This window comes from Lagenorhynchus albirostris, chromosome 19 (genome assembly GCF_949774975.1).
Source record: "Lagenorhynchus albirostris chromosome 19, mLagAlb1.1, whole genome shotgun sequence".
Lineage (NCBI taxonomy): Eukaryota > Metazoa > Chordata > Mammalia > Artiodactyla > Delphinidae > Lagenorhynchus > Lagenorhynchus albirostris.
The window spans coordinates 16,344,100-16,371,664 of NC_083113.1; the positions used below are offsets into that span (position 1 = coordinate 16,344,100).

Consider the following 27,565-nt stretch of genomic DNA (forward strand, 5'->3'; position numbering starts at 1 on the left):
AACACACCCGAGCGTCCGCAGCTGGGACCTTGCGGTTCCTAACCCGCCGCCCCGCAGACTCCTGGGAGCGCCTGCCCGCGCGGGAGTGCGCAGGCGCAGAGAACTGAGCCTTGGCGGGGGTGAGGTTGGTAGGTCCTAGGGCCTCTGAGGAGGAGGCGGGAATTGGGAGCTCCGGTCCCGGAGGGCAGACTAGGGAAGCGGGACCTGGTGGGCAGTCTGGGGAGGAAACCGGGAGCCCAAACCCGGCCTGGTAATTATGAGGAGGGAACCGGAACCGGGCCGTGGTAACCAGACACTCAGATCTGTGCTACCGGGGCCTCGGGCGTGGTCCGTGGGCGTGACCCTGAAGGTGACAATCGAGTGTGACCTGGAGCGAGTTTTGCGAGGAGAGATTTTGTCTGTTTTGACCCCGAGGAATCTCCATCGCAGGGAGCAGGGCCTCACACAGAGGATGCTGTGTGTGTGTGTGTGTGTGTGTGTGTGTGTGTGTGTGTGTGTGTGTGTACCAAATGGAAGCGGCCTCCTGTGTCCAACCTGCTGCGTTTTGGATGCGTGCTGCTCTGTGGGATGTTGCGGCTGACTGTGTGCGAAACTGGATGAGTCTTGTTGCGTGGGGACTCCTCTGCATATGTCTCTCTTCGGATTAGGTGTGAGTCGTGTTTGAGACCGCAGGTGACTATGGAGAAGCGAAATGATTTGTGATGTGATTTTGTGACTTTGCCTGGAATTAGTAAGGTGCTGTCTGAGATTGTGAATGACATGGGTGTGCCGTGAGACGGTGCTTTTCTGAAGTAAGTGATCGAATGTAACTTTGCATGTGTTTGTAACCTACTGTTACTATTTGTGATTGAGAGACTCTGTATGACCACTAGTTAGGTACTTAAGATTTGATTATCTGAATAGTGGTCATTAAGCCTGCCTGCAAAATTGTAACTCAGTAGCTATTTAGCAAATAAAATAGAGGTATGAGTATTGGAAAGGAAGAGGTAAGATTTCATAATTCCCAGATGGTAAGGTTCATTACAGGGAAGTATTATATGAACTAAAACCAATGTGTTAAAATAATTAGTGTTCCATGGGTAGCATGCAGGAAAAAAACAATTTTTACCCATAACTAGCACTTTCAACACTGATATATGAGTAAGTTTTCCTGCTTCTGGATGAAATCTATGGCAGGGTCAATAGCCTCTTCAGGCATTCCATGATATAAAAGTATTAGGTATACTTTTAATCATAAGACCAGTCTCATTTTAGTAATTAAAATATTATTTTGCTATTTAAAATATTCACAGTAGCAGTCAATACTTCAGACTTCATTTAGCAAACTATAATCTCTGCCTGAAAGCCTACAGTGTGGAAAGATCAATTCTTTTCTATTTCCATACCTGTACTACTAAAAAGAGTTGTTCAGTAGTTAATACTTAAATTACTATTAATAAATTAATAATGAATAATGGTTAATTTTCAATAATTAACTATGCTAATTAGTAGTACACACAGGTGAATCAATAGAGATGAAGTAGAGAAATTAAATAGAAAGTCCAAATATTCTCAAGTATATAGCGATGTGTAATGATGATAGAGATGGCATTTCACATCAACTGAGAACATAGTATTGCTAAACAATAAAACATGCCGGGAAAAAAACCTTCACAAGGCATAAACACTTTAATAGTTACATGAACAGCTAAGAAAAATCACTTTCAACTTAAAATAGATAAAGGTTTAATTTATTAAATTGAAAAAGAAGATAATGTCAACCAATTAGAAAATAAACACCTATGAGAAAAACAGACATACTATAAGATGTCATCACAGAAAAGAAATAAAAACTTATTCTTATAATAAGAAATGTGTAAATTAGAACATATATATATCTGGTAGGCAGAGATTAAAGTTATTTTCAACTGCATTCATTAGGATGTGGGGAGGTATTCTCATGCACTGCTGGAGACAGTGTAAATTGGTAGGAAATCCATGAAGAACGATTTGGAAATATATGATAAATCTGTCTTCCATGGCAGATGGAAGGTAGAGCTGCAGAGGGAAACACACAATGTTCCCTCTCTCCAAGCTACAACAGATTCCCCAGAATCTATTCTACCTCACCAGAAGATTAGGTTTCTGGCATTGATAAGGCAACAGGATTTGTCCATTTCCCTACTAATCTCTGTCCTGGATTTGTGTGGGGTACACAGAGTGGGCAAGTGCTGAAACTGAAAACAGATGTAGATTTAACTGAGTTATTCTGGGTGATGTCAGTCAAATATGGTTTCACATGGCTCCTTGTATCTTCCCATCTCTGCCTTCTCAGGACTCTTCCCTTTTCCAAAAGAAGAGCTCATAAGAGAAGTTTCATCTCTTGCAAATATCAAAGCCATGCCTCAGGTGAGATGATGTTTCCTCTCTTTCTGAAGTAACTTGTTTTTAGGTTATATGAACATTTGCTTCCCTATCCTTAAATTTTCTGGATATTGGGATTTGCTTCCATCAAACTTGTCTCCAGTAGGGCAAGCAAGTGGCCTAGATACAAAATTTAAGAAGGACCCTCAGGGCTGTCCAGCTCTAACTTTTGTACCCTACGTGTCTTACCTGCCTCACCCTAGCGGCAGTCCTATTCCCAGTTTCTCTCATTCCAACAGAATAAACTTAAGTCTTCCCCAAATGCACCTTCTAGTTGTAGCCAATGTTTGCATATTGATTGGGTGTATCATTCATCATCTCCTTTCTCAGTCCTCTCATAAAAGTACTGCTGGAACAGAAATGTATTATCTTCATTTAAATGGGAATATATTACTTGAGTGAATCTATCTTGTCTAGACACTGATTTGAGATCTAAATTTGTGAGGAGTCAGGGAGCAGACATGCAAAAACCTTGATCATCTCCACTGACCTAGGTTTAGTGGGAGGTAGAAATTGGTAGATCACATTATTATTTTGGATTAGATTTCCTGTTTTGTGAGGTTTTTAGGATAGAGATTTGCTTGCAAGTTTGTACAGAAAACTGAAATTTTACATTGCTCTCTGATATATTTTATCCATATCTGCCAGCAATTCCTATAAACTGTGGCCCACCAGTGAAAACCTTTCCAGTGTTTCAGTGCTATTATAGATTTATTCTTACATTTATAGTTTCTTCTAATCTTTATATGAGCATGAAAGAGAAGGAGATGCATTTGCTAATCCACTCTTGAGATATTCTATTCTTGAATCAAAGGTGGTACTTACTCCTGTTTCCATATCTTTCTTTCAGAAAATTCCTCTTCATCTACCAATCTTTGAAATACCAATCTGGGTTTTCCCCAAATGGTAATTGGTTCTCTTCTCCTCTCTGTCTCTTTTTCTGTATGCACAATCATATTTACTCCAGAGGTTATACTGATCTGATTCTAGTGACTCTCAGATACCTCTCTCCATCCTAGACCTCTAACCAGTGTCAGAACCATATATCCAACCTTCAACAGCTATCACTACCTGTATGTTTCATAGACATTTCAAGTACATGTCCAAGGTTTACCTCATTACCTCCTTTGGTCCAGCTTATTATTTCTCCTGCTTCCCATTTCCATTTTCTAGTCTCAGCACCCACCCACTTGCTGTGCAGATGACCTAAGAGTTGTGCCTCTCTTTTTTCCACTCTACAACCAATTTATGACCAGTTCTGTTGAAACTCATCATGAAGCAACCAATTGTCTCCTGTCCAGACCACTAATACCATTTTAATCTTGGACACATCTCTAACAGTGGTTACTTAATTGTCTTTCCCACCTAACACACCTCAAGCCTTCTCTAGTGTTCGAGAGTATTGCCTCTAAAGTACAAATTTTTTCACATAACATATGTGATGACTTAACATTTCTTCATGTTTTTTTATACTCCATAAAGCAGCAGACCTAAAGTGGGGTATGCATTACAATGGAATGTACAAGACAGTATACTGAAAAGGAAAATACTAATAGTTTATGTTCCAGAACAGTAATCGTTAACAATGTGGATTGCTATTAATGCCAACTGATGATTTATAAATAAATACAAATATGTTGGGAGTGTGCTCAGTACATTTTTAAGACCATTGCTCTGTCTTAAAACAGAGTATTAAAAAATCCAGTATTATTACATAAATATGCCTACTGCCTACCTCCATATACCTTTTTCTTCTTATAGCTCAAAGACTCTTTCCTAACATACTGTACCTTTTGCTATTTCCTGAATTTACTGACTGGTTTTACTCTCCCCATGAATCTCAAAAGCCATTGACATGTAGTTCTACAAAAAATATTCATTGTGAGTACAAAATTTTTATGTCCTCAATGAAGTCTTAGAATACAAAATGAAATTTTCTTTACTTTGTAGTATGTTCCCTTGTACATATTTCTGTCATTGCATCTGCAATATCTATTGAGTGTATGTATTTACACATATGCCCTTCCTTTAGCCTGTAACTTCTTATGAGCAAGGTCAGGGTTTTATCTGTTTTCGTGCACCAAGCAACCAATCACATTCAAGGCAAAGAGTATGATCTCATGTATTTTTAGCATGAGATAATAAGTAAATACTGATGAATGTATTTTCAGAGAGAATTTTCTACAGTATAAAACACAAAGTAAGAAAACCAGTTTGACCACTGAACATGGTCTCCAATGTCTAGTTCTCACTAGTTTCAATTACTTTAGGATGAACTAGACTATGCCCTTACAGGGATCAGTGTCATTCAAGGATGTGACTGTGGACTTCACCCAGGAGGAGTGGCAGCAACTGGATCCTGCTCAGAAGGCCCTCTACAGGGATGTCATGTTGGAAAACTATTTTCACCTCATCTCTGTAGGTAAGGAAAATTCCTTGAATCTTTCAGTGTCATGCATCTCCTTTCAAGAATTTCTGAAACATATAGAACTTTGACTTTCAAAGATCAGAGGTGATGAATCCCTTTCTGTTAGTAGAAAGCGTGATTGTGTCCACACTTGGCCTAGTACAAGGTATTAACTTTGGTAGGACGTTAATGTGTACCTTGTCTGCCGTCTTGAAGCTGTATCTTTCTCTTCCTTCAATAGTTTTGAAGCCCAACAGCTTAGACCAAGTCTCATTTTTTATTATCAGGATTTCACATGACTAAGCCTGATATGATCCACAAGTTGGAACAAGGAAAAGAACTATGGACAACAGAGAAAATTTTTCCAAGTCAGAGTTACCTCGGTGAGTCTGTATAGATAAAGTCCAGTGGGCTCAGGTAGTTGATGTCTTTGAATATTTTCAGAGATCTATTTTTTTAAATTTTTATTTATTTATTTATTTTTATTTTTTTAATTTTGGTAAAATAAACATAAAATTTATCATCTTAACCATTTTTAAGCATATAGTTCCATGGCATTAAGTACTTTTACATAGTTGTGCCACTATCACCACCATCCATCTCCAGAACCCTTCATCTGTCAGAAGTAAAACTCTGTACCCATTAAACAATAACTCCCCATTACCACCCCCAAGTATCCCCTGGCAACCAGTATTCTACTTTCTGTCTCTATGAATATGACTACTGGTAGGTACCTCATATAAGTGGAATCATATGGTATTTGTCCTTTTTGTGACTGGTTTATTTCACTTAACATAATGTCTTCAAGTTTTACCCATGTTGTAGTATGTATCAAAATTTTCTTCCTTTTGAAGGCTGAATAATATTCCATTATATGTCCATGCCACATTTTGCTTACCCATTCATCTCTCAGTTGACACTTTGGTTGCTTCCACCTTTTGGCTACTGTGAATAATGCTACTATGAATATGGGTGTACAAATACATATCTGAGTCATTGCTTTCTTTTGGGTATATACCCAAAAGTAGAATTGCTGGATCATATAGTAATTCTATGTTTAATGTTTTGAGGAACTGCTATACTGTTTTCCATAGTGGCTACACCATTTTACATTCTCACCAACAATGCACAAGGGTTCCAGTTTCTCCACATCCTTACCAACAACTGTTATTTTCTTTTTTTCTTCTTTTTTTTCAGACAGTAACTGTCTTATTAGGGATATATTTTTAAAGGCCTGAGATCTTTGAAGTGTCTATACATGACTGATTTAAATACCTCTAAAATCTAAATTTTATTTTGAATATCACTCCCCACATAAATCCTTTCCTTGTGTGCCTTATGCTTATAGAGCTATTGGCTGCTATTACTTTACCAAGAATCCACTCCATGCTTTGTAGGTATAACGTCCAGAGAGATCTTAAGTGTAAAGTTCTTTGAGTTCTGACAGAAGTATAAACCCACGTATCTCACACTCTAGTCAAGATAAAGGACACTTCCATTAACCCATTAAGTTCCATCAGGCCTCTTCCAAGTCAATCCCTCCCTAAGACGATCACCACTGTGATTTCTACCAACATAGATTAGTTTTGTCTATTCTGGACCTTTTTCATGTCTACTTTCTTTCACTCAGCTTAACGTCTGAGAGATTTATACATGTTTTTGCATATATAAATAGTTTATTTTAATTAAACAGAATAGTATTCAATTGAATGGAGATACCAGTTTATTATGCATCTCCTATTGATAGACATTTGAAATGTTTCAGTTTGGGGCTATTATTATTATTACTATTATCATTATTTTGGCCACACTGCATGGCATGTGGGGTCTTAGTTCCCTGACCAGGGATCAAACCCAAGCCCCCTGCCGTGGAAGCACAGAGTCTTAACCACTGGACCGCCAGGGAAGTCCCTGGGGCTATTATGAATAAAGCTGCAGTGAACATTCTTGTAAAGATCTTTTTGTGGACACACGTTTTTATTTCTCCTCAGTAAATACCTATCAGATGGTAGGTATTCCATCATTCATAAGTCAGGTTTATAGTTCACATTTTAGAAGCTGCCAGTTTTTAAAAGTTACCATAGCATTTTAAACTTTTACAAGCAATGTATGAGAATTTTGATTGCCTCCCACATTCTCTTCCACATTTGATGTTATCAATATTTTCATTTTGGTCATTGTGAAGTACTATTCTGAAGAATGGTAGCATATCTTAGCAGTTTCAGTTTAGATTTCTTTTATGACTAATGATGTTGAGAACTTTTTCATGTGCTTTTTATATCTTCTTCAGAGGTATCTGTTCAAATGTTTTACCTATTTTTTATTGGGTAATATATTTTTTTCCTTGAATAGTAGGAATTCCTTACATTTTCTGAATAGAAGTCTTTTGTTTGATATAGGTATTGCATATATTTCCTCTAGTCTGTGGCTTGCCTACTCGTTTTAATGGTGTCTTTAAAAAATCACAAGTTTTTGAAGTCCAGTTTATCATTTTTATCTTTTATCATTATTTCTTTGACCTCTCAAACAAATATTTGCCTTAGGTTGTAAAGATAGTTTCCTGTATTTTTTTCTAAAAATGTTATGTATATTTTGCTTTTTTAAAATTAGTTCTATGATCCATCTCATGTTAAGTTTTATTTATGGTATGAGGTAAGTGTTAAGAGTCTGTTTTCATCCATATAGATATCAATTTGTCCCATCACTAGTTGAATTGAATTAAATTGCTCTGATGATCTTATCAAAAATTGTTTGATTGCTTCCCTGGTGGCGCAGTTGTTGAGAGTCCGCCTGCCGATGCAGGGGACACGGGTTCATGCCCCGGTCTGGGAAGATCCCACATGCCACGGAGCGGCTGGGCCCGTGAGCCATGGCCGCTGAGCCTGCGCGTCCAGAGCCTGTGCTCCGCAACGGGAGAGGCCACAACAGTGAAAGGCCCGCGTACCGCAAAAAAAAAGAAAATTGTTTGATTGTATTTGTGTCAGTCTATTTCTAGAGTATTCTTTCCTTTGATATAATTTAAGTCCCATTACTAATACCACCTGGTCTTTGATTATTGTGGCTTTATAATAAGTCTTGATGCCAGAGTAAGTCCTCTTAACTTTCTTCTTTTTAAAAAATTGTTTTGGCTATTCCAGGTCATTTTCATTTTCTTTTTCAAATACATTTTAGAATCAACTTCTTGATTTCTTGATTTTATTTTATTTTTTAACATCTTTTATTGGAGTATAATTGCTTTACAATGGTGTGTTAGTTTCTGCTTTATAACAAAGTGAATCAGTTATATATATGTCCCCATATTTCTTCCCTCTTGTGTCTCCCTCCCTCCCACCCTCCCTATCCCACCCCTCTAGGTGGTTACAAAGCACCGAGCTGATCTCCCTGTGCTATGTGGCTGCTTCCCACTAGCTAACTATTTTACGTTTGGTAGTGTATATATGTCCGTGCCACTCTCTCACTTCGTCCCAGCTTACCCTTCCCCCTCCCTGTATCCTCAAGTCCATTCTCTAGTAGGTCTGTGTCTTTATGCCCATCTTGCCCCTAGGTTCTTCATGACCACTTTTATTTTTTTAGATTCCATATATATGTGTTAACATACGGTATTTGTTTTTCTCTTTCTGACTTACTTCACTCTGTATGACAGATTCTAGGTCCATCCACCTCACTACAGATAACTCAATTTCGTTTCTTTTTATGGCTGAGTAATGTTCCATTGTATATATGTGCCACAGTTTCTTTATCCATTCATCTGTCGAGGGACACTTAGATTGCTTCCATGTCCTGGCTATTGTAAATACAGCTGCAATGAACATTTTGGTACATGACTCTTTTTTTTTTTAAATTCATTTATTTTTGGCTGCGTTGGGTCTATGTTGCTGCACGCGGGCTTTCTCTAGTTGTGGTGCAAGGGGGCTACTCTTCATTGCGATGTGCGGGCTCCTCATTGCAGTGGCTTCTCTTCTTGTGGAGCACAGGCTCTAGGCATGCGGGCTTCAGTAGTTGTGGCATGCAGGCTCAGTAGTTGTGGTTCGCAGGCTCTAGAGCACAGGCTCAGTAGCTGTGGCGCACGGGCTTAGTTGCTCCGTGGCATGTGGGATATTCTTGGACCAGGGATTGAACCCATGTCCCCTGCATTGTCAGGCGGATTCTCCACCACTGCACCACCAGGGAAGCGCCCATGACTCTTTTTGAATTATGGTTTTCTCAGGGTATATGCCCAGTAGTGGGATTGCTGGGTCGTATGGTAGTTTTATTTTTAGTTTTTTAAGGAACCTCCATACTGTTCTCCATAGTGGCTGTATCAATTTACATTCCCACCAACAGTGCAAGAGGGTTCCTTTTTCTCCACACCCTCTCCAGCATTTATTGTTTGTAGATTTTTTGATGATGGCCATTCTGACTGGTGTGAGATGATATCTCATTGTAGTTTTGATTTGCTTTTCTCTAATGATTAATGATGTTGAGCATTCTTTCATGTGTTTGTTGGCAGTCTGTATATCTTCTTTGGAGAAATGTCTATTTAGGTCTTCTGCCCATTTTTGGATTGGGTTGTTTGTTTTTTTGTTATTGAGCTGCATGAGCTGCTTATAAATTTTGGAGATTAATCCTTTGCCAGTTGCTTCATTTGCAAATATTTTCTCCCATTCTGAGGGTTGTCTTTTCATCTTATTTATGGTTTCCTTTGCTGTGCAAAAGCTTGTAAGTTTCATTAGGTCCCATTTGTTTATTTTTGTTTTTACTTCCATTTCTCTAGGAGGTGTGTCAAAAAGGATCTCGCTGTGATTCATGTCATAGAGTGTTCTGCCTATGTTTTCCTCTAAGAGTTTGATAGTTTCTGGCCTTACATTTAGGTCTTTAATCCATTTTGAGTTTATTTTTGTGTATGGTATTAGGGAGTGTTCTAATTTCATTCTTTTACATGTAGCTGTCCAGTTTTCCCAGCACCACTTATTGAAGAGGCTATCTTTTCTCCACTGTATATTCTTGCCTCCTTTATCAAAGATAAGGTGACCATATGTGTGTGGGTTTATCTTTGGGCTTTCTATCCTGTTCCATTGATCTATATTTCTGTTTTTGTGCCAGTACCATCTTGGTTTCTCTAAATAAATATGCTGGGATTTTTATTGGTGAGAAATAACATCTCAGTAATATTGAGTCTTTTGGTCCATGGCTATACTATATCTTAACATTTTAGTTAGCTTCTGTAATTCCCATAAGCAGTGTTTTATTATTTTTAGTATAGAGGTCTTATACATATTTTATTAAGTTTATCTCTAAGCTTTTAATATTTTTGATGCTATTGTAAATAATGAGATTTTTAAAATTTCTTTTTCCAGCTTGTTCTTAATATGTGTAGCCACAATTGACTTTTAGATATTGACTTTGCATATTTCTTTTGATGGTATTAAATTTTGTTGTTGTTACTCTTGTTCTTTATTTGTTTTGTTATTTTTTTAAGATTTTCTATACATAAAACAGGCCTTCTTGAAATAAGATATTTCACGTCTACATTTGCATACTTTATTGCTTTCATTTCTTTTTCTTACCCTGTTATACTGACCAGGATCTACAGTACAACGTTGAATAGAGGTAGTGAGAGTGAGCATCCTTAGCAGTTCACTAAATTTAGAAGGTAGACATTTAATATTTCATTCTTTAGCTTAATATTGACTGTAGATTTTTCATAAGTGCTCTTTGTTAGATTCTGGAAATTCTCTTTTTTCCCTAGTTTTTGGACAATTTTAATTATGAATGGATGTTGATCGTAAATGCTTTTTCAGTATCTGTTGAGATGATCATATGATATTTCTTTTTTAATCTGTTACTGTATGTATTACATTGATTTATTTTATTTTATTTTATTTTTTAAATTTTTTTTGCGGTACGCGGGCCTCTCACTGTTGTGGCCTCTCCCGTTGCGGAGCACAGGCTCCGGACGCGCAGGCCCAGCAGCCATGGCTCACGGGCCCAGCCGCTCCGTGGCATGTGGGATCCTCCCGGACTGGGGCACGAACCCGTGTCCCCTACATCGGCAGGCGGACTCTCAACCACTACGCCACCAGGGAAGCCCGATTAATTTGTATTTTAAACCAACCTTGGGCTCCTGGGATGAACCCCAGTTGGACAAGATGCATTATCTCTCTTATAGATTGATGAAATTGGGTTGCTAATATTTTAGTAAGCTAAATGCATGATTTTACCAAGGATAGTCGTTTGTAGTTTTCTTGTAATGTCATTGAAAAGTTTTTGTATCCAGAATTGTGTCAGCCATATCGAACTGGGGGTGTTTCCTTTTCATCTACTTTCTTATGGAATTTCTGTAAGATTGGCATTGTTGCTTCCTTAAATGTTTGAAGAAAATCATTATTAAGCCATTTGGGCCTGCATTTTTATAATTCAAAACTTCTGCTTCCAGCCCTGAGGAAGTAACAGAGTCTAGAATTATACTACTAAAGGAAACAACTAGAAAACTGGACAAAACTATTTTCAGATATTGCACAACAGGCAGCACAGGCCTGGATTCCTGAGAGAAGAGAAATAAATGAGATGCACCCTACCTCATTCCAGGCTTTCATTTGAAGGCAACTTCCAGACTGCAGTGCAGAGAGAGGAATCCAGAAAGAAGTTTTACTGACTTTAGGGGACCAACACTGGCATTCAAGGAAATTGAGGTGACTAGAATTTGCAGGTCACACTTTCCAAAAGAGGGAGTTATGCAGAGAAAGAGTTCCCCAAATCTTGAAAATGTTCCCTTTGAGTCTTGGCTAAAGATAAGTCTGCACGTGGGTAGGTGAAACCCCATGAGACCAGTCAAGGACATGTTCTAAGAAAAACACAACAGTGTTGTGAGACAAACAATTCTCATAGCCTGCTGCACCAGGAATCATTTTATTTCCCTTCAGCCAGAGTGGAGAGAACTTGTTAATACATAGGACATTAGATAGACACCCTAGAAATGTCATACCTAATAAATGGGGCAATAGATTAAAGACTGCAAGATTTGTCATAAAAGGGCTTAAATTAAAGCATCAAAAGGATTAAACTAATCCAAAAATAACTTCTGTGTACCTGTTGGGTCCTCCAAGGAGATGCTGAGTTGGAGTTGGGAGTATAATAGATTTCTTAGAGGTGACATCTATGAAAGATAAAGGAAGAAGTAAGATCAGAAAGCCATCAGACCATGATACAGATATGTGGAAGAAAAGGGGATTGGGCAGGGAGAGCCTTAGACCATTATGCATATCTGACAAAGTCTCAACCAACCTAACTCCTCTGAAGCAAAGACTGTTCATCAGAGGAGTCCTAATGGATAGAAATGGCCACCCTCTAGTACCCACTCAGTGTTCAGTCATTTGGTGGGGATTCCCTCGGGAGACCCTGGCTTGGTTCAAAATCTTAAGAGCATCCTGAAGATGCTAACAGTTCTTGCACATGAATGGTAAGTTCTTTTTGAAGGGAAGTCCTAGTGGTGCAACTCTGGCTGCCACAGAATGCCAAAAAAAAAAAAAAAAAGACTAATATTCTTTATGAAAATACAACCATATCTTAAACTCAACAACATTAAATTGATAATGTCTGATGTCCAGTCAAAAATTATTAAACATATGAAGAAGCAGGAAAATATGACCCATAAACAGGAAAAAAATCATTCAATAGGAAAAAATGCAGTTAATAAAAACAGACCTAAAAAAGGTAGAGGTGATGGAATTCGCTCACAAGTATGTTAAAACCCATTATAAATGACTTGAGTATCATCAAGGATGTAAACTGAAAGTGATCATAATGAGACAAGATAGCAAAGATCGAAAAAAAAACCAAAAGAAGCTTCTAAAGATGACTATTCAGTATCTGAAATGAAAAGAAAGACCCAACCATGTCCTATGTATTAAAATATAAAGACACAGGTAGGTGAAACATAAAATGATGAAAAAATATGTACCATACTGTCTTGTGATTGCCCTATGTGGGGATGAGATCATCCCCCACTCCACTCACCCAAAATTTGGGACAGATGTCAAGACTGAAATCTCACATAATGAGGCTTTCTAGGGAGAGCAGGGAAGATTCCCAAGCTAGTCCTAAAATGGCTTGAGAGAGCAAGGAGGGGTGTCTGGCTTTGGTGTTTATTGTGTTTTGGTGAGGGGTAAGGTCAGGTCTCTACACATAGGCTAGGGCTTGCGTGGTTTAAACTTCCTGCCAGCACCAACAGATAGAACATTCAAGGTTTCTGATTGGCTTGCCCAGGTGTGGGGCAAGAGAGGAAAAAAAGGGAGTGGGTCTAGGAAGGTGTCAGCAGTAAGACATCAAAAATAGAATCTGACTCTATTACACATGGAAACACTAAGAAGAAAATGGGAGTGGCCATATATCAAAGTAGATTTCAGAAAATAGAATATTACAGTGATAAAGAGGGACAGTTCATTGAGAGGTCATAACAACTGTAACAGCTTCAAAATACTTCAGTGTTTCTCAGCTTTTTATCATTTTCACTACCCTAAAAGTCTTTTTAGAGATTTTCTTTCTAATTGCCCCCATGAAATTTTAATACAATAATCTATGTTCTGTTGCCCTTTGGAGGGCCACAAACGATAGTAATATGTAAGATTTTCTTTTTTCATTTTCTTCAGAACCAATTTTGCTCCCTGAAAGAAGCAATATAATTATAGCTTAAGATATAAATACTTTTCCCTCAGTAATTGAGAGAACAAAGAGAAAGAAAATCAATAAGGCTATGGAAGGGTTGAAACACAATCAATTGTACCTAGTTAATCTTTATAGACTATTTTACATGGAACATTCACCAAGATAGACTCTATATGCTGGGCCATATGTATCAATAAATTAAAAACAAGTATCAATAAATTAAAAAGAATTGAAATCATAGTGTATAGTTTCTGACCACAGTAGAATTAATTTAGAAATCAAAAACGTATCCCCAAATTTTTGGAAATTAATCACATTTCCAAATAACCCATGAAGCAAGGAAGAAATCCTAAGGTAAATTAGAAGGTATTTTGAACTGAATGATAATTAAGACAACATATCAAAATGTGTGGGATGCAACCATAGCAGCATTAAAAAACTTTATTTCTTTAAATCAGGGCCTAAAACAGGGGTTAAACTGTCACCCTAAGTAACTAGAAAAAGAAAAGTAAATTAAACTCAAAAGTTAGTAAGAGGAAAAATTGACTAAAGCAGAAATCAATGAAATACATAACAGAAGAAGAATAAATGAGTGAAGCCAAAAGCTGATACATTAAAATAATAAAATTAATAAACCATAGCTATATTACTAATAAAAAATAGAAGACACATCACCAATATCAAAAATTAAAGAGGCTACATCACTACAGATCCTACAGATATTAAAAGGACCATTAGCGAATATACAAACAATTTTATACCAACCAATAAGAGTAGGAGAGAACACTTCCCAACTCATTTTATAAGACCAGCATTATCCACAATCAAAGGCACTATAAGAATAGAAAACTACACAGCAACAACCTTCATGAAGCTAGATATAAAAATCCTTAATAAAATATTATAAAACTGAATCTAAAAAAATAACTGAATCTAGCAGTATTTTAAAAGGATGATACCACATGGCCGAAAGGAGTTTATCCCAGGAAAGCAAAGTTGATTTGGAATTCAAAAATCAAGCTAGGGCTTCCCCGGTGGTGCAGTGGTTGAGAGTCCGCCTGCCGATGCAGGGGACACGGGTTCACGCCCCGGTCCAGGAAGATCCCACATGCCGCGGAGCGGCTGGGCCCGTGAGCCATGGCCGCTGAGCCTGCGCGTCTGGAGCCTGTGCTCCGCAACGGGAGAGGCCACAGCAGTGAGAGGCCCGCGTACCGCTAAAAAAAAAAAAATCAAGCTATAGGGACTTACCTGGTGGCACAGTGGTTAGGAATCTGCCTGCCAATGCAGGGGACATGGGTTCGAGCCCTGGTCTGGGAAGATCCTACACGCTGCGGAGCAACTAAGCCTGTGTGTTGCAACTACTGAGCCTGCGCTCTAGAGCCCGTACTCTAGAGCCCACGCACTGCAACTATGGAGCCTGTGCTCTAGAGCCCATGCGCCACAACTACTGAGCCTGTATTCTGCAACTGCTGAAGCCTGCACGCCTAGAGCCCCTGCTCTGCAACAAGAAAGAGAAGCCACTGCAATGAGAAGCCCGCTCACCACAATAAAGAGTAGTCTCCGCTCACCACAACTAGAGAAAGCCCGTATGCAGCAACAAAGACCCAACACAGCCAAAATAAATACATTAATTAATTAAATTAAAAATAAAAAGCTATATAATTCACCATGTAAAGATAAAAAGAGGTCGAAACTCAAGGATATAAGCTACCACTTAAAGTATAGAAAAATAAAAAGGAGAGAAGACCACAATCATCTCGGTAAATGCAGGAAAATAATTAAATTCAACTTATATTTATTATAAATCTATTTATTAGCAATCCAGGGGAATTTCTTCAACCTCCTAAAGAATATCTTTGAAAAACATAGCCACCATCACATTCAGTGGTGAAAGCTTGAATGCTTTTCCTCTAAGAACAAAAACAAAGAAAGGATGTCCATTATCACCACTTCTATTAAATATTATACAGAACATATGTCAGTACAATAAGGCAAGAAAAAGAAGTTAAAAGGCTTCAGATTAGAAAGGGAACTATCTTCATTTGTAAGTGACATGATTGTGTACATAGTAAATCCTCAGGAATCTAAAAGAAAAGAACTGTTAGAACTAATAAGTGAATTTAGCAAGTTCACAGAGTTCTTGTTTTAGATAAAATTTGGGGAAATTTTCGTCTGTACTTGTACAGTTTTTTTCCTGTTCTTTTCTCAATTATATCTTAAATCATTTCATCCCACCCTGTAGTTCACTAAGGATTTTAAAAGTTCTTTTAGTTTGGGTAGTTTCTGTGAACCTGACTTCAAGTTTACTGATTCTTTATTCTCTTATGTTTATTTGCTGTTAAACCCATCCAGTGAATTTTATATTTCAGCTATTGGGTTTTTTTTCAGTTTGCATTTCTTTATGCCTCCTGACTACTCCATCTCTTCACCCATATTTCCATCTTTTCTTGTACATTTGTAAACATATTTATCATAGTTCTAATTTCAACATAGGGACATATATCAGTCTGTTTCTGTTGAATGGTTTTTATCTTCCCTATTGGTCACATTTTCCTGTTTCTTCTCAGGAAGACTTTATATAACATGTTGTGAAGTTGCTGGATCCTTTTTCTTCCTCTGAAGATTGCTGAGTTTTAATCTTATAGGAGGTTAAGTTACTGGAGGTTCATGTCGATTCTTTTGTCAGGTTGCTTTTAAGTTGTTCAGATTATTTCTATTTCGGTTTCAGTTTTGCCTTTAGTTTTATGGTATTCCTTTAAGTCCTGGGATGCAGCCTTTACTCCTAATACATGCCCCTTCTGGGATTTCAGTAGAAAGACCAAAGTTTTAACCAGATTCTTCTAACTTGGCACAGGACTGGAACTAAAAACTGTTTTTGCAGATTTAAGTAGCTGCTGAAATCTCTGCTGAGTTCTTTCAGTGTTCCAGCTTTCTTTTCCCTTTATGCTCCTTCTAGTCTTACCCTGTAGAAATGAAGTTAACCAAAGTTTTGAGGAGGGGTTTATGCTAACGTTGGGGCTTTCCTTCTATGCTTTCTTCATCCTTGGATTCTGTCCTCAATTTACAGCCACTCTGGTACTCCTGAACTCTGATCTCTGATTCTTCTGCACAGGATGACTCCTGCTTTCTCCTTGAGATCTATCCCCTGTGTGCTGCATGAACTACCAGGGCACACATTGGAAGACCTGGATAAAAGTAGATCTTATTGCAGTATGGTTTCTTTCTTTCAAAGGTTGTATCCATTCCAGTTTCTGCCTGCTTTTGATCATTCTTTAGTGTCTTCAAACAAGTTGGTCTTCTATAATTGGTCCATAGTTATCATTGTTATCAGTTGGAAGGTTGTTCTGATACAAACTTCTTTGCTATTACCAGAATTTTGAATGTCTAAATCAGCAGTTCTCAAACTTTTTAGTCTCAGGACTTAAAAAATTTTTTTTTATTTAAGTATAGTTGATTTATAATGTTGTGCCAATCTCTGCTGTACAGGAAAGTGACTCAGTTATACACCTACAGACATTCTTTTTTTATATTCTTTTCCATTATGGTTTTTCACAGGATATTCAATATAGTTCCCTGTGCTATATAGTAGGATCTTGTTGTTTATCCATTCTCAATGTAATAGTTTTTATCTACCAACCCCAAACTCCCACTCCATCCCTCTTCCTCCTCCTCCCTTGGCAACCGCAAGTCTGTTCTCTATGTCTGTGAGTCTGTTTCTATCTTGTAGACAGGTTCATTTGTGCCATATTTTAGATTCCACATATAAGTGATGTCATATGATATTTGTCTTTCTCTTTCTGACTTATTTCACTTAGTATGATAATCTCTAGTTGCATCCATGTTGTTGCAAATGGCATTATTTCTTTCTTTGTTATGGCTGAGTAATATTCCATTGTATACATGTACCACATCTTCTTTATCCATTTATCTGTCGATGGACATTTAGGTTGTTTCCATGTTTTGGCTATTGTGAACAGTGCTGCTATGAACATAGGGGTGCATGTATCTTTTTGAATTATAGTTTTGTCCGGGTATATTCCCAGGAGTGGGATTGCTGGATCATATGGTAATTCTATTTTTAGTTTTCTGAGGAACCTTCATACTGTTTTCCATAGTGGCTGTACCAACTTACACCAATGGTGTAGGAGGGTTCGCTTTTCTCTACATCCTCTCCAGCATTTGTTATTTGTAGACTTTATAATGATGTCCATTTTGGCTGGTGTGAGGTGGTACCTCACTGTAGTTTTTTTTTTTTTTTTTTGTGGTACACAGGCCTCTCACTGTTGTGGCCTCTCCCGTTGTGGAGCACAGGCTCCGGACGCACAGGCTCAGCGGCCATGGCTCATGGGCCCAGCCGCTCCGCGGCATGTGGGATCCTCCCAGACCGGGGCACGAACCCGCGTCCCCCGCATCAGCAGGCGGACTCTCAGCCACTGTGCCACCAGGGAGGCCCCTCACTGTAGTTTTGATTTGCATTTCTCTTAATAATTAGTGATGTTGAACATCTGTTCAAGTGCCTACTGGCCATCTGTATGCCTTCTTTGGAGAAATGTCTATTAAGTTCTTCTGCCCATTTTTCAATTGGGTCGTTTGTTTTTTTGCTGTTGATTTGCATGGGTTGCTTGTATATTTTGGAGATTAAGCCACTGTCTGTTGCATCATTTGCAAATATTTTATCCCACTCCGTAGGTTGTCTTTTCGTTTTTTTTTTTTTAATGGTTTCCTTTGCTGTGCAAAAGCTTGTAAGTTTGATTAGGTTCCGCTTGTTTATTTTTGTTTTTATTTCTATTGCCTTGGGAGACTGACCTAAGAAAACATTGATATCATTTATGTCAGAGAATGTTTTGCCTATGCTCTCTTCTAGGAGTTTTATGGTGTATTGTTTTATGTTTAAGTCTTTAAGTCACTTTGAGTTTATTTTTGTGCATGGTGTGAGGGTGTGTTCTAACTTCATTGATTCACATGCAGCTGCAAGACTTATTTATACTCTTAAAATTATTAAGAATCAAAAGAACTTTGTGAATGTGTATATATCCTATTCAAAATTAAAACACATTTAAAAATATTCATTTATTTCATTTAAAAAGAACAATATAAACATAATAAAGTCATTACATGTTGACATAAAAATCATATTTTTACCAACAAAAACTATTTTTCAAAAGAGAAAAGTGAGTAAAGGGGCATTGTTACATGATTGAAGTTTATTTAATGTCTTGCTGAATAAAAGATAGCTGATTTTCACATCTGATTCTACATTTAATCTGTTGCAATATGTTGTTTTAATTGAAATATATGGAGAAAATCTTCCTTCATGCGTATATGTAGTTTGAAAGAGAAGTATTTTAAAAGCCTTTTTAGACTGTCATGGATATTCTTCATTAATACTACACCCAAACTTAACAATTGGTAGTTCCTAAGTATTTAGTTGCCACTTAACAATTGGTTATTTCTAAACAGTTAGTTGCAATATAAAATCTGAAATCATAACAATGAACTTTTGTAGACTATTACATAAAATCCAATGGTCTATTTAAATATTTTACCCATGCATTGTTTTGTAATATGTATTGGTCATTTGGAAAGTAACAATTCACTGGTGCATACAGGTCTGCCAAATTTTGACACATTTCCATATCAATATTTTTTTAAAAAACCCAAACCCACATGTGTTAATATCACCAGCAATCTCATTATAAAAGTCTTTTAAGTATTGGGAAGTTGACAAACTCACTGTAGCAAATACAAGCTTTCTAACATAATGACTTATACTTCTTTTATCGTAGGTAACAAGTATTGGCAGATGTTTTCTTTGAATAGACAGGTTCACATTGTTCAAGAAAATGTTTACCAGATACCCACATCTGAATAATAGTGTTTTTTCAAGTAAAACTGCTGTTCCACAAAATGTAGATATTTAGTTCTCAACTCACATAATTACACCAGCACTTTTCTTCACAAAATATATTATATGATTGGCCCTTGAACAACATGCATTTGAACTGTGCAGGTCCACTTATATGCAAATTTTCTCAATAGCAAATATTACAATACTACACGATCCACAGTTGGTTAAAGCCACAGATGTGGAACTGTGGATATGGAGGAACTGAGGGCCAACTGGAAGTTATATGCAGATTTTTGACTGTGCAGAGGGTTGGCACCACTAACTCCCCATGTTATTTAAAGATCAACTGTACTCTGATATGCAAAAGAAGTGCTGTATGCATAATTCTTTAACAATCACACAGAATATTGAAAATATATGTACTCAAGGGTGGAGATCTAATAAAATTAATGAATTTTTTCTGCTCTATCAAAAAGTCTTAAGTGAAACTTTTTTCCTGCGAGTGTGTGGTAGTTAGAAATGCAGCGATTACTATTATAGATTGGTGCCAGTGCTTTGATACATGTTAATGTGCCAGCATTTTACCCACCGTATCAATCATTTTTAAATTTTCTATATTTTATGTTTTGACATCTTTGGGGAGCCCTACTGGCTGAAGAGAGATTACCCTTCCCAGAGCTAGCCAATTTCTAGAGATAGTAAACAAACAACTTGTTGGTGAGCCCATCTTTCATATACAAATCAACCAATCCCCACTCCATATCCTCAACCACCTCCTTTATCTAACTCACAGACACCAAGCCAATATTTACCCTGCCCTAAATCACCCAGGACCAGGTACCAGACAACTGGAGAGCTCCCCTATAACCCATAACCTGCCAACACTCTTCAAACTAGCCAATCCTAAGCTGTTTCCCCTGCCCTGCCTTGCCTTTCCCATGCAAGCAAGCCCGAGTAAAGGCTCTGGCCTACAATTTCCCCTTGCTTCTTTCTGCCTCCTGACCAAAGCTGGTGCTTCCCCATGTAACCCTGCATGGCATGGCATGGCCCCTCCTCTCAGGAAAGGTAAGTAATAAAAAATTTTCTTTTAATAGCATTAGCCTCCCTGTGTCATCACTCAGTCACCTCTATAAATTAAAATTTCATGAGACACTCACCAGTGCTTTTGCCCCACTAATGCAAATAAGAACACAGTTTAAAATACTATTATTTTTGTTAATAATGAAGTGTTGTTATTTTTATTATTATTTTGACAGCACTATGCGGCATACGGGATCTTAATTCCCTGACCAGGGATTGAACCCGTGCCGCCTGCATTGGGAGCACGGAGTCTTAACCACTGGACAGCCAGGGAAGTCCCAATGAAGTGTTATTATTATCTTTTTTTTTAAAGATTTTTTGATGTGGACCATTTTTAAAGTCTTTATTGAATTTGTTACAATATTGCTTCTGTGTTATATTTTGGTTTTTTGGCCACAAGACATGTGGGATCTTAGCTCCCCGACCAGGTATTAAACCTGAACCCCCTGCACTGGAAGGTGAAGTCCTAACCACTGGACCACCAGGGAAGTCCCCCTGAAGTGTTATTACTAACAAAAATATTTTTGACTTATTGCACCTCCCGTAAGGGTCTCTTGGAAACTGTTAGTTTAGGCCTTTCTTCTTGCTTTTCATCTCTTTCTTTAACATTTCAGCTCTTTATCTTTCTTCTTTTATTATAGTCTCCTATTTATATGCATTCTTAAATCTATCCAAAATATAAAAGGGTAATCATTGATAATATTAATCTTCCTCTTAGTTTTCATTTCCTTTCCTCTTCTACTTGTTTTCAGCACTCAGTCTCACATCCCATTCTCACTGTGAGACCAACTGTCGGATTTCAAAATCCATATGCCTTGGACTAAAGTGATAATTTCAGTATCACTTCTTTCAGTAAATTTCTTCCCAATAAATCTCCGTGTTTCATAACATAGTGCTCAGATTCCTGATACGTACCCACCTTGATTTGGGTGAAAAACTTATCCTACGTTCCTGAGTGCCTTTTTCATCTTGGTTGCTTTTCTTCCCTCTGAAAAAATAAATATTTGTTGAATAAATGGATTTTATTTCAGTAGGCTCTCATCGGTATCCTTAAAGAATCTTTCTTCATCCTCAGTTCTTGTCTTTATAAAAGCCATGTAAACTGTAATAATCTGATCCATTCTCAAGTTGTGATTTCCTTATTTTATGTGAATGGCTTTCAAATAGCCATTTTCAGCCCATTTCTCCCACTTGTACTCTACTGGTGTATATATATATATATATATATATATATATATATATATATATTTGGTTTTTCTTTTTTTCTTTCTTTTTTTTTTTTTTTTTGCAGTACACGGGCCTCTCACTGTTGCGGCCTCTCCCGTTGTGGAGCACAGGCTCCGGACGCACAGGCTCAGCGGCCATGGCTTACAGGCCTAGCCGCTCCGCGGCATGTGGGATCTTCCAGGACCGGGCCATGAACCCGTGTCCCCTGCATCAGCAGGCAGACTCTCAAAAACTGCGCCACCAGGGAAGCCCTCTACTGGTATATTTTAATCTGCCTACCGCAATATAGGGTCACTTGTCTCATCCTTTTGGTTATTGATATTTCAGAAATAATAGTCATTAACTTTATCTTATCTTTGTATTTCCTTTGTTCCTGTAGTCAGTTTCTTGTAACATCAGGTTGATTCCATCATCTCTGCAATATTTTAAAAATTATCTCTCCACAATTTGTGTTTTATTTCACTCCATGAAATATCCTTACATCCTCTCATATTCTCGTTTGCCACTGACATCTTCAAAAGTGAGAGCCATGTTATTTCATGTTATTTCAGGTGTGGGCTGCTGTAATTACTATTTGAATTTGCCATGATTTATTTTCCAGTTCTTTCAGTTTTCTTTCAGTCAATATGCAAAAAAGATATCACTTATTATATGAAATTTAAATCCCTTCTATTTCAAGGGCTGACACAATAATATCCCATCTTGTCATTCCACATGTATTTCTCTTTTTGACGAAGAATTCCTGCTAACGTCTGTTCGAGTCTCCCAAATGTACTCAATAGAATTGATTTTATTCTTCACAACTGGACCTTTCATTATGTGAGAGCTGCCATATAACCATAGGGATACTTGCAAAGTTAGCCAACTACAAAGTAAGAGAGTACAGTAGTACACACAAGGCCACCCTCACTTCTGATACCAACTGTAAGTTCAAGGGTCCCCATGACTACTGTTAGGATCAATAGTTTTCTATAAGGACTTACAAAACTTACTGAAAGCTATAATACTCACAGTTATGGTTTGTAAGAGAAGAATACAGATTAAAATTAGCCAAGGGAAGAAGCACATAAGGCAGAGTCCAGGAAAGTACCAAACACAGAGCTTCTAGTAGTCCTCTCTCTGGAGTCACGGACAGCATTACTTCCCTGTGACAATACATATAGAATACTGCCAGCCAGGGAAGATTCACCCAAGGCTATTATCCAAAGCTTATATTAGGGCTCCATCACATAGGCATGCTTCACTGCCCATGTGGCTGACCTAAGTTTCTAGCCCCTTAAGAGACTGAGCTAATATTCTGTGACCCAAAGCCCCCTGCTCTCAATCACATTGTTGGTGTGACTCAAAGACCACCCCCCCCAAATCACATTGTTACTTTCTGGTTGGCCAAAGGCTCCCAGGCAATTAATACTCCTCTCAGGCATGACATTCCAAGGACTTAGAGATTACCTCCCAGAATCCAAAGGCAAATGTCAGACTTCTCTTTGGGCAAGATTACATATTCTTTACCACACAATACTACATATCCTTTGATTAAAAGATCAAATTTCACTTCCCCATGAAATGTTCCTTGATGACTCCAAAGCATGTCAGTTCCTTTTTTTCTGCATTCACATTATACTTAGTGTCTATAAACATGCAAAGAGACAAATCCTCTGATATGATCTAGTAATTTCCTACCTGATTCAACATTGTTTTATCTGAGGCCTCTCTTCCCATCTGATTAACAGTTCCCTCAAAATAAGGTCCTCTCTTTTACTTTTCCTTACTGTGGCTTGTAGCAGAGGCTAGATATTCAATAGTTACTTGATTGATGGCCTGTGGTAGCATGCAAAGAAAACATCTTTCTCATCCAGTCAAAAATCATTTAATGGTAAGTTCCTTTTAGATATACATGTCAAGATCATATCTCTTTACCACTGATAAGTGTGTTAATGTATACTCAGAAGGTTTCGGAAAAGATAGTCAATAAAATGTTGATGTCCAAGAGCATAAGTGTTAGTTGGGAAGGCATTATTATCAAATTGAGCATTTTACGTATAATTTTATATGAAAATAGCAGGTTGTTGAAAGACTGCTTGAAATGGATGGTCCAGACTATAATTATATACTAATTTCAGACAAAATAGACATTGAAGGGTAGAAAGAATATGTGAAGGCTTTTGGATAAATTGGATTGTAGCATATCCCTGCAGGTGGTTGAATTCTCAGGAAGGCAGTATAATTACAATTATTGATACAGATTAGTTTTGTGTGTCCTAGAACTACAAATAAATGGAATTGTACAACGTGTACTCTTTTGTATAAAGCTTTAAATCTGAAAAATGTTTGAGATTCATCCCTTTTGTCATTATGTATCAGTAGGCTTTTTCCTTTTTATTGCTGAATGGTATTCCATTGTATAAATTTCACTGAAGTATTCCATTTTATAAATACATATACAGTATTACCTGTTTACCTTTCGATGTCTAGTTTGATGGGATAAAAGGGCTGTTTTAAATAAGATGCAAGTCGTGAGTAAGATGAATCCATCTTTAAAATTGCCCTGCCAGATATGGGAGGTGGTAAGGCAACAGTAGTAAGATATAGTTTTTAAGGCCAATCAGTGCTGTACATATACACTGAAGAATTCAATCTTTCACAGCCCCAATAGGAAATAGCAGAGTTAAGGTATGTTACTCCACTGGGAGGAAAACTTGAACCCATCCTTCCCTAAAACTGAAAAAGTAATTTAACAAATTGAAAGGAGGAAAAGTTGTAATTGACGGTCAAGAGAATTTAGTTATTGATCATTTCTGGAAGAATACATTGATGGTAGCAGCAGTCAGAACATAACAGGGATTATATTCATGTTGCAGATATACTTTGTCCTCTGGTTTATTTCACAATTCCTAATGGAATTATGTTTTCTTAATTCTTCCCTTTCAAGAGAAAAAAATTACAGTGATATGCAGAGTTAGGGTCTAGACAATAGACTAGTGTGTCTGTTTGCACTAGGAAATGAGTCCTGAGAAAGTTCATTTGCTATGGGTGGGCTAAATACAATTGAGGAAGAAACACATGGAAGTATTTTATAACACTTATTTAGTCATTAGGGAATAAATATATAGTCTTTCATCTTCACCTGAACATTTTCATTGCTTACTGTTTAGTACCCTTGATAGACTCCCTCCATTATCTCTGAATCTGCCCATTCCAAGAGCAATCCCACTTTCACCATCCTTTATCTTCTGCTTACTTGCCCTTGTGTTTATTACACCTGCTCAATGTAGCTTATACTTACAACATCCCAAAGATATGTGTTATTTACTTATGGCAATTTTTCCTCATTTTAATGTTATATACATTTTCCCTCCAAGAGGTAATTTATTTTGGCCTTTCTGTAGACTACAGTAGTGAGATAGACAGTCCCACCATGGGTTGTTTGTATATATATCTTATCCATAACGTTTATGTGAAGACTTACTGGTGTTAATTGTATTTTTTCTAGAAGAAGATTGGAAAGCTGAAGATGTTTTAGTGAAGTTCAAAGAATACCAAGACAGGCATTCTAGATCAGTTGTATCCATCAACCACAAAAGGCTAATGAAGGAGAGAACTAATATTTTGGGGAAAACATTTACTGTTGTCAAGAACCGTATTATTTCAAAAACAACACTACATGAATATAAACCTGATGGAAAAATTTTTAAAAATATTTCAGAATTAGTCATTAGAAATATAAGTCCTGTAAGAGAGAAGTTTGATGAGAGTAATGGATGGGAGAAATCACTCCTTAATACTAAACATGAGAAAATTCATACTGCAGTGAATCTCTATAAACAAACAGAGCGGAGTCTGAGTGGTAAACAAGAGCTTATTCAACATCAGAAGGTTCAAACTCCAGAGCAATCATTTGAACATAATGAATGTGAAAAACCCTTCCTTATAAAAGGAATGTTATTTACACATACTAGAGCTCACAGAGGAGAAAGACCCTTTGAATACAATAAAGATGGAACAGGCTTCATCGAAAAGTCAAATCTCAATGTTCACCAACAAAATATGGAGAAGAAGGCCCACGCATACAGCAAATATGGGAAGTTCCTCTGTAGGAAGTCCATTTTTATCATGCATCAGAGATCTCAAATAGAAGATAAACCCTTTCAGTGTCCTTACTGTGGGAATAGCTTTAGAAGGAAGTCATATCTCATTGAACATCAGCGAATCCACACAGGTGAGAAACCTTATGTTTGTAGTCAATGTGGAAAAGCCTTCCGTCAAAAGACAGCCCTCACTCTTCACGAGAAAACACATATAGAGGGGAAACCCTACATTTGTATGGATTGTGGGAAGTCCTTCCGCCAGAAGGCAACCCTTACTAGACATCACAAAACACATACAGGAGAGAAGGCCTATGAATGTACTCAATGTGGAAGTGCTTTTAGAAAGAAGTCATACCTCATTGATCATCAGAGAACACACACAGGAGAGAAACCATATCAATGTAATGAATGTGGGAAGGCATTTATCCAGAAGACAACCCTCACTGTACATCAGAGAACTCACACAGGAGAGAAACCCTATATTTGCAATGAATGTGGGAAGTCCTTCTGCCAAAAGACAACCCTCACTCTCCATCAAAGAATTCACACAGGAGAAAAACCCTATATTTGTAATGAATGTGGGAAGTCCTTCCGCCAGAAGGCAATCCTCACTGTTCATCAGAGAATACATACAGGAGAGAAATCCAATGGATGTCCTCAGTGTGGGAAAGCCTTTAGTAGGAAATCAAACCTCATTCGCCATCAGAAAACTCACACAGGAGAGAAACCATATGAATGTAAAGAATGTGGAAAGTTCTTCAGTTGTAAGTCAAACCTCATTGTCCATCAGAAAACTCACAAGATAGAAACCATGGGAATTAACTAAAATCTGTGACTTTTTTGGTGAAAACTTTTAAAGTCATAGTAAACCCTGTACATGATGTTGCTTGCAAGTGTAATAATATTAAACAGTTTAAGGTACTGTACCACATATTTACCTACTATTTGCTAGCCTATAAAACACACAAAAGGAATTACTGGACAAATTAAATGATAAAAGTCATTGAAAATACAAGCTTAAAAATTTTATTAGATTCACCAGACATAAATTCCTCTATCAAATTGCTACAAACATTTTAAATTGCTTATTTTAAATTTTAATATATACCTTGTTGTGACCCAGTAATAAACAGTAGGCTGCCTGGCAGTGGTCCATGGACCACACTGTGAACAGAACTGCTTTAAAAGAAAGGTGGTGTGACTGTATTTCTCATTGCAAATATGGTATAAAATTTGTTACCTCCTCAGAGTTAACCACAGTTCTAACTTCTAACGTTATAGTTTTTGCATATAATAAACCTTTATATAAATTATACATGTATTCTTTCATATATGGCTTGTTTCATCCATCACTCTGTCTTTAAAACTCATCATTAGTGCATGTGGCAGAAGCTTATTTATTTTCATTCTGTATAAAATTCCATTATATGATTATATTTCAATTTATCCAATCTACTGTTTATGGACTTTTTTTTATTGTTTACAGCTTAGGGTCATAATAAATAATGCTTGTTGAATGTATTTATATTTTGGTGTACATATATTCATTTCTCTCGTGTATATACTTAGGAGTGGAATTGCTGGGTCCTGGGGTATATGTATGTTGATACTATCAAATGACTCATAACTTTCATAACATGAGATAATTCACTCTGAAGGAAGACAGCTGTAAATAGTATCAATATGGTGATGGTTCAAACCAAGAATTCATACTACAGGGAAACTCTATGAATGTTGTGAAAACTGGGAATCCAAATATAATGCATGTCCAAAGGCTTTTAGCCACAGCTCAAATCCTAAATACCAGACACATGTAATAAATGTGAGACTGCCTTTACCCATAAGAATGCCTATTTGAAATCAAAGTCATAC

General features: G+C 37.3%; 1 protein-coding gene across 3 annotated transcripts in view; it reads left to right on the forward strand.

Moving 5' to 3' along the window:
* ZNF382 (zinc finger protein 382) overlaps positions 1-27,214 on the forward strand; it is a 53,118-nt gene extending 25,904 nt beyond the window's left edge. Inside the window, exons 1-5 of one of the 3 annotated variants that reach the window (XM_060132361.1) lie at positions 2-128; positions 2,315-2,388; positions 4,674-4,825; positions 5,098-5,193; positions 25,099-27,214. In XM_060132361.1, coding sequence (XP_059988344.1) covers positions 4,687-4,825; positions 5,098-5,193; positions 25,099-26,519 — 1,656 coding nt within the window. In that variant the 5' untranslated portion in view covers positions 2-128; positions 2,315-2,388; positions 4,674-4,686 and the 3' untranslated portion in view covers positions 26,520-27,214. Of the gene's footprint in view, position 1; positions 129-2,314; positions 2,389-4,673; positions 4,826-5,097; positions 5,194-25,098 lie in introns of those variants that run through there. The other 2 variants (XM_060132362.1, XM_060132360.1) reach the window with 2 other exon arrangements.
* Positions 27,215-27,565: the final 351 nt, after the last annotated feature.